Genomic DNA, 7,953 nt, shown 5'->3' on the forward strand with positions numbered 1-7,953 from the left:
TGACCAGGTAACGCGACACCAAGCCCCGCCGCCAGGCTTTTGCGCCTCGCAGCGCCCGTCCGCCAGCCGTGCTCGCCCCGGTGGGTGTGGCTCGGGCCTACCCCGCACCCACGGCTCCCTTTCCGTGCCCCTCCGCATTTCGGCCTCCTTTCCGAGTGCCTAGCTCTCTACCCCGCATCCCTACCCCGCCCGCGGACCCAGGGCTCCGGGCGAGTCCAGATGTCCGAGGCGTCAGGAAACCTCAATAGCCTACGCATGGCGAACGTGGCCCTGCGAGAAGAATTAAATGCCCTTCGCGGGGAGAATGCCAATTTGGGCCTTCAGCTCGGAAGAGCCCTGGCTGAGGTGAATTCCTTGCGGGGCAATGTCTCCAGCTTTGTGCGCTGGCCAGTGCCGGTCCTAGCGGAGGAGAACTTTGAGTTCCCGCTCAGCGAGATAGACTCCGTGCCCGAGGGCGAACTGCCCTTCATGCGCTGGCCTCCCCCACGCACGGAGCCCGAGCGCGCCTCAGAGGAGCTGTTGGTCAACGCCACCCAGGACTGCGGCACCTCAGAAGGCCAGGTCGACCCTCCCCCACAGCCCAGCCCGCCCCCGCCGCCGGCGCTGCCCCTGCCCGCCTCCAAGGAACTGCCCCCGCAGCCTCCTATGCTGCCTCTGGAGTGGCCTGAGCTAGAGCCCTTTTCAGGCGACCCGGTCTACCTGCCTGAATTCCTGATGCGGCTAGAGACCTTCATAGCCGACCACGAGGATCATTTCCCTGGGGGTGCTGAGCAGGTGGCCTTTCTGATTTCCTTTTTCACTGGTAACGCCAAGGACTGGGCCATCTCAGTCACCCAGGAAGGAAGCCCCCTACATGCCAACATCCCGCGCTTCCTGGATGAAATCCGTAAGAAATTCTGTGGCCCTATCCCCCCAAGTGTGGCGAAAAAGGCCATCCGCAAGCTTATGCAGGGAAACTGTACCCTAGGCAGCTATGCAGATGCTTTTCAGTTCCTGGCCCAATTCTTATCTTGGGATGACTGCCGCCTTCAAAACCAGTTCCTCAAAGGCCTTTCAGAATTCTTCCGCAAGGAGCTCTTATGGTCAACTGAAATGGCCGACCTGGATGAGCTGATTCTTGAATGTGTGGAGATAGAAAGAAAAGTGGGTGTCCCTAAGCCAATCCCACTCCCTGGGGTTCGCAATATCTTCTTCCCTTTTGCTGCAGACCCTAATGTCGAGGGCAGTGGAGAAGAGCGCTACAGTGAGGATGAAGATGCAGAGGTGCACACGCTCAGGCTTCTCAAGGACCAGCGGAGGTGTGTGAGAGCTATTCAGCAAGAGATGAGGGAGCAGGAGGAAAAGAGGAAAAAGGAGGAAGAGATGAGGAAGGAGGAGATAAAACAGAACCAGGAGGAGGACAACGACAATGAAGACGAGATCGTGGTGGATGATATAGATGAGAAAGAGGAAGAAATGAGGAAGAATAATGAGGGTGAGAAAAAGGATGAGGATAAGGGCCAGGAACCAGGGCAGGAGCCAGAGCAGGAGCCAGAACCCGAGGAAGAGACAGAGGATGAGGCCCAGGATGATGACCTAGATGAGTTCATGGACGTGATGCCGACCTATGCCAATGCTTCATCCCAGACTCCTGGCTTCTATCATGAAAATTTCCTAGATACATCACCTCCCATAATACAGGCCAGCAGACGGAGGAACCAGAATCGAGTCCCACTGCTGGAGGGCCTTCCAGGTACCAATTCACCCTTCTACAGTTCACCACCACTGATTCGCAGGGCAGGTCGGTTGGTGCAACGCCAAACTCGAAGACGGCCCCCAGTACTATTCCGCCTCACTCCAAGACAGGGAGGCCATCGGGCTGCACGTGGCCGAATTCGCGTGTGAGTGCTGGGGGGGATGGCCACCCAGAACACACCCTTCCACTGCGTCCCCTGTCCTTGCTATTGCTGCCACACCTTGCCCCCTTTTCTGACTAGTACTTAAGGGAGTTCTAGACCTGAAGAACCTGAAGAAGACCTGTAGAACGCCAGACCATCTTGCAGCCATGACCACTTGGGAAAGGAGGGGTCAGCAATAGCTGTCCTCTTGACTATGCGCTCTGCACAGTCCTACCACAAGCTAGTGAGCAGGTTTCTGGGCCTATTCCCGTAAATGAACTGGTCACCCCCTTGCATTTCCCCTCTAATTGTTCCTAACCCTGTGTTCTATGGTTTTATCAACTCTGACTGGCTCACCAGAGCTTCACCCAATACCTCAATAATCTGCCCCAATAAGTGAAAGGATGGGCTACACTGAACTCCTGAGGACATTTACTAGATATAATCGACAGAGAGCAGGATGGGATCCATAAATGTGCCTAGAAGCCTACACTTGGTTCATCCTCCAGCAGAAGGGCTCAAAGAGGATCCTACATGTAGTCTAGTGAGGATGGGCAAAGCTACTTGTCAAATGGACATTTCACTGAGGTTTGTCCTTGGTGGCTGAGCAAGCTAGTTCAACCTTCCCACAGACTACTGTATCAGGGTCCTTGGACAAGCTCACCAAATCTGGGGCCCTTTCTTCTTACCACACTGCCCTCCCGGGCATCCCTGGTGGACAGAACCCAGTGTTACCCCTTTCCTTGGTGTTGCCTGGAAAATGGGGGAGGTGGAAGAAGAGGAGAAAAAAGCAGCAACAACTCAGTTTGACATTGTGAGGAGTGACTCTTTCCTTAGGGATGGCGGTCTCCTCCCCAGGCCAGGTCTTGGACTGCAACCCCCAGCCAAAGGTCTTTGCAGGAGACTTGCCATCTTTGGGGGTTCATAGAAGGCCTAACTGGCCTTTCCTTCCCGGACTACCAATGACAGAGAGGGCCCAAGGCCTGCTCTTTAATTTCAACTTAAAGGATTCGGTAGTTCTCAGAAGAGAGAAGAAGTTTCTCTCTACAGAGACTGTAGCCTGTCAGCCAGGCCATCCTCACGTCTCTCACATGGGGGGCAAGCCATAGCCTGATGCTGGGCTTCGATTAGATGGTAAGGCTGGAGAGGGTGACTGCCGACTGCCTCCTAGTAACTCCTGGGACTTCTGGGTACAAACCTAGGGACCCTTATAAAGAGTCCTGCTGCTTGCAATGGGTCCAGAAACTGTCACTGGCCACAGAATTCTAGGCAAATCCACTGCTGGCCTGAACTGCCCTTGACACTGAGCCTGGCAGCTGGGCAAGCGCAATCAAAGTGTCTGTAGTCAGAGGGAATAGAGCAGAGTAAATCAAGCCTCTGTTCCTCACTGGAGTCTGGTAGATAGCCTCACCCCAGCCTTAGAATTTTGAGCCTGGAAGCAAGAGGAAGGAGCTGGAGGATGACCAGTTCGCTGCTGGTTGCTGGTGAGGTCTCTACTCATCAGCAGAAGGTAAGAAGCCGTTTTGTTTATCATAAATTTCTCAGCCTGGGGACCAGGGGAGCCAGGTTCTTATAACCTGTTGCTACCTTTTAAAAAGGCTTCCTCCTCCTCCAAAGAGAAAAGTAATGCATAATCATTATAGAAAATGTAGAAAATAGAGAAAACTATAAGGACACAAAAAAAATCCCAAACATTCAGAACCCCACCACACAGACGCAAGTACTATTTGCTGCCTTTCTTTCTAGTGTGTTTTCAGTATGTCTTTTCAAAGCGGAGATCATCCTGCAAGCTCATGATCAGCAGGATTTAAAATGGCTGCCACCTATGCAGTCAGTCATGCACACTGAATAATTGAGGTATTCTCCTAATTCATTGGATATTTCAGTAACCTGGTTTTCCCCATCCCCACCAGTGCAGGAGTGAACAACACTGTAAAGAAAATTTTGTCTGTTTTTCAGCTATTTCCTCAGGAGAGAGTTCCAGAAGGGGAACTACTGTTCTTCGAGGCTGTCGACCCTGTTTGCTGATGGTCAACACAATGGCCCTACTGCTCATGTCCCTGCCAGAGAAGTGCAAAGGACAGGTGCCTTGCACCCCCACATCCAGGGACTCCTCAACACAGGCTCTGACTGTTCCTATGGTGCTTCTCACCCTGAGACCTTGTAGTCTTAGCCGGGGAAAGAGTGGGTGAGCAGTGAGCTGGTTCCTGGGCCTCTGAAGGCAAGGGGACCTGGGTTCCCCTTTGACCCTCTTCCCCCCTTTCCCAGATCTTTAATATTGTTGTGATGTGATAGCCACAAGAACTGTAAGAGAAACTATGGGTTATGGGCACTTTCTTGGGTTGAAAGCGGGGTGGGGGAAAACGCATGCAGGGGTATGAAAGCAGCCCAAGGATTCCCAGAGACTCGGGAGAAAGTGGGTTGGAAATAAATGTGTTATTGTTGCATTACTGTGTTGTGAAGATAAGAAATCATTCTATATGCTAAAGCTTTCTCCTCAATAAAAATATAAAGGGTGTGTAAAGACAGTGACTGTCTGGGTTATTGAGCAAGCATAGGTGGGTACCCAGAGGCATCAGGCACTTACCAGACACCTTGCCTGAAACAACCCTATCCTAAAACCTTGAAATCCTTAGATGAGGAAACTATGGCCCAGTGAAGCTCAAAGGACCTTCCTACAGTCCTCTGCATTTGTGTCGGAAGGAAGTGGAGGGACTAGGCATCTTGAAAAATAGCATTAGTTCTCCACTAACTGGGATATAAAGCTATGAGTGGCCCAGCTGTACCATCCTATAACAGTGTCCCCCAACTCTCTCTCTCTCTCTCTCTCTCTCTCTCTCTCTCTCTCTCTCACACACACACACACACACAGGCCCTGGGAAGGGAGGCCAAGCAGGGTGAGGCAGGCAGGAGGGCCTTTACACTTTTGGGCACTAGGTGGTGCTGTGTGACACCAGTAAACTAGCAGGTGCAGTTTTTAAACAGCCCCACAGTACACACAGAGACCCTCCCAGCAAGATTTCACTGCCCTCATAGCATGTGGGTCAGAAGAAACTGAACCCCATTCTGGGATTTGCTCAAGTTTTCCAGCCATGAATTGGAAATTAATTTTCTGGTACAATGGGTGGGAAGGTTTATTGAGCCCCCTACTAAGTACAAGTGCTGAGCCACACACTTGATTATCCATTATCCCAGTTCATTTACCCTCATCTTAGAGATGAGGAAACAGGCTTAAGAGAAGTCACTGGCCCAAGGTTTATAGCTGGTAAGTGGCTCTTTCTCAGCCCCGCAGCTGCCCAATAGTCAGCTCCTCTCTGCCTCCACTCACAGGTTCTACTGTCTTCCGGGTCTGCCCCATACTGCCCACCTTCCCTCCAGATGAAAGAACTGCAGCAAGATACAAAGCCCAGTTTCAGAGGCACATTGGCTTTGCTCCTTTCAGGGGAAGGAAGGAAGGACAGAAGGAAGGAAGAGAGGGAGGCAACCAGTGCGTTTCTGACCATGTGCCACTTTCACCAACATCATCTCATTTCATTCCCACAACAACTCAATTAGGTAGGTGTCTCCTTTTAGAGCTGAGGGACTTGGATCTTAGAGATATTAGGTTCCACAGTGGACTCAGGTCTGTGTGACTTCCAAACTCACAGTCTTTCAACTCTAATCCACCATGCTATTTCCCAGGAAGCCCCTGATGAGCTCAAGCCTTAACCTGACTAGATTCTGGGCCTTTGCCCAAGCAACAAGAGCTGCATCAGGTGCATGATCTCTGGAGGCTCTGGGAGAACCAGCCAGGTGGCAGTTCTGTGCTGCAGAGAAGGGTAGGCAGTGGTAGTGCCAAGTTTGTGGTGATGAGTTTGCATGAGTGTGTGGCTGACTGTCCTCTGGGGAGGTACAAGGTTGTGGGGCCTGAGCTGCATTGTGAGCACTGGGGCTTCCTGTTCTGCTTCTGGTATCAGGTAAGGTCTCCAGCACCCCTGGAGTTTCTCATGTTCATTGCTGGCAGGGATCGGTGACCCCAGATTGTCTCATGGCCCATCAGATCAGGTAGGGGAAAGTAAGAAGAGTAGGGTGAGCCTTGTCCAACCCTGCTGGAAGCCCCATGAGTATAGGGAACAGGGTCTTGGATTCTAGTCTGGCCCTGCCACTGACTCCCATTCCTACTCAGACCATAGTCACTGCTGGATCCCTGAGGCCTAGCACATGGCTGTGTACACAGTAGGCTCTCAACCCTAGTTTGGTACATAAACGAATAAGTGAGTGAATAAGTTGGCTGCTGAATGAAGACCTAGAGGTTGCCTGCTAGGGGCATCTGCAGATCATATGAAGCCTGGAGGACTGGAGGCTCCCCTCCAAAATGGAATCACAATTCTAATCTCCCTAATCTGGAAGGATGTGCTGATATGACCTTTGCCAGGTGCACATGTGAGATCTTGCAGTCAGGTTCAGAAACCAACTGCAGGAGACTGAGTGGGGAAGATGAGTCTTGGAAGAAACTTGTGGAAAAAGAAATCTGAGAACTTCAGTTGATGGGATTCAAGATGAATCAGCAGACAGGGTGCCAGAAATGCCAATGCCTTTCTGGGCTACTGCAGCAGAATGGGTGGGGGAGGGTGTCCAAGAGATGGGCAGGCCTTGCCTGTGGTCCAGGGCAGCCAATGGAAGGTGATCAGGTTGCACCTCACAGAAACCTTTTTGCATGCCAGGAGTAAGAAAATATTAGAATAAAGGAAAAGGAGAAGGAAGAAAAGAATAGGGGCAGTAGAAGAATGACAAGGATGGTGAGGGCCATAAAAATCCTGTTCCCAAGGGATGGGGGAAGAAAGAGAAAATATTGGTGAATCCACTGTTCCCCTCATTCATTCTGTGAGGAAACTGACAGCTCAAGGTCACTTGCTTCATTTGCACAATTCTACTGTGAACTCCAGCAGTTTGGTTAAGAGTATTTAGAACTCTTAACCAGCACCCTCCACTCACACCCACACTGATGGAATCAGAATCTTTAGGAATTTCTATGTCTAAAAAACACCCTAAGCAAGTCTAATACCCAGCCCAGCCCAGTGCAGAAAAGTCTCAGGGACTAACTAGCTCAGGGACATTTAATGGCTAATTTGGTTCTGAGTCTTCCCTTAGAGCTCTCCAGAGCAGAAACCAGCCTGGAGATCCCACACTAAGCACATAGTAAGTGATCAAAAAACATTTGTGTAATGACCCCAGAATATCTCATGGTCTGGTGTGAGCTTGCCCCTGCTAGACACCTGCTCAGATTGCACCTCCCTGAGAGTGAGGTGACATAGGATGGATGCAGAAGTCTGGCCCTTGGATACCAGGTTCAGATAAGCCTAAACCTTACCCTTGAATATCAGAACTGACTCACATGGAGCCCTTGCCCCTCCCATAAAATAAGAATAGGCATTACCAAGGCAAGAGATTACCCCCAAACTGGGGAGGGGGGTGTCTCCACCTCCCACTAGCAGTTCCTGCATCCTGCCCAGACTAGGGAAAGCTCTATGGGCCACTTCTCCTCAGGGATTCAACAAACACAGAAACACAAAGCCCAGAGTTCTTAGTTGCCCTGGTAACAGCGAGACCTAATTGTAAGAAAACAGTCTCTGAAAGGCTTAGGAGGGTGGATATTTCCTTTGACAGAGGGCAGGTTCTGACCTGCTCTTTGAGTCCCTACATCCCTTCCTGCCTGCCACACATTGGGATAGAGCTGGGGCCCCTTACCTTAGCAACTCTATTGGGGGTAGTTGAGGGTGACAGAAAGTATGGTCCTGGCTTTTTATTCTGCTCTTGCTGTATACTGTTTATATGAGGAAGAGGCTAAAACGGAAGGTGCGGACTCATGGTGATTATCCTCTGAACTGAGGAAACCTTGCCTCACAGGATTCATGCACAACCAAACCTGAGGAGGGCAAGTCCCCCAGCAATTACAATCTTGCCAGTTCCTCACCATGGAGGACACATAAGCCAGAGAGAGTTTCCAGAAGTTCCAGACTTCTACCCCCAAGTTCAGCCTCTCCTTACCTCTCATCTGGACTACTGAAGTAGCCTACTTGCTGGTCTAACCAGCCTC

The 7,953-nt window shown here is 51.0% G+C and overlaps 2 protein-coding genes across 8 annotated transcripts in view; one reads left to right on the forward strand and one right to left on the reverse strand.

Annotated features, from left to right (window-relative positions):
* NHSL2 (NHS like 2) overlaps positions 1-138 on the reverse strand; it is a 14,765-nt gene extending 14,627 nt beyond the window's left edge. The window contains exon 1 of the mRNA XM_023765019.1: positions 102-138. Coding sequence (XP_023620787.1) covers positions 102-138 — 37 coding nt within the window. The remainder of the gene's footprint in view (positions 1-101) is intronic.
* Positions 127-4,387, forward strand: RTL5 (retrotransposon Gag like 5). Of its 7 annotated transcripts, none has more exons than XM_023764252.1 (3): positions 127-3,387; positions 3,624-3,734; positions 3,837-3,966. In XM_023764252.1, the coding sequence occupies exon 1, from the start codon at positions 220-222 to the stop codon at positions 1,882-1,884; it is 1,665 nt and encodes a 554-aa protein (XP_023620020.1). In that variant the 5' UTR covers positions 127-219; the 3' UTR covers positions 1,885-3,387; positions 3,624-3,734; positions 3,837-3,966. The 7 variants fall into 7 exon arrangements, with proteins under 7 accessions (XP_023620020.1, XP_023620027.1, XP_023620004.1 ...); XM_023764259.1 differs by having other exon boundaries at positions 3,816-3,887; XM_023764236.1 differs by lacking the exon at positions 3,624-3,734 and having other exon boundaries at positions 127-1,880; positions 3,837-4,387.
* The last annotated feature ends 3,566 nt before the right edge of the window (positions 4,388-7,953 follow it).

Source organism: Myotis lucifugus, unplaced genomic scaffold (genome assembly GCF_000147115.1).
Source record: "Myotis lucifugus unplaced genomic scaffold, Myoluc2.0 scaffold_4, whole genome shotgun sequence".
NCBI classification, from domain to species: Eukaryota; Metazoa; Chordata; class Mammalia; order Chiroptera; family Vespertilionidae; genus Myotis; species Myotis lucifugus.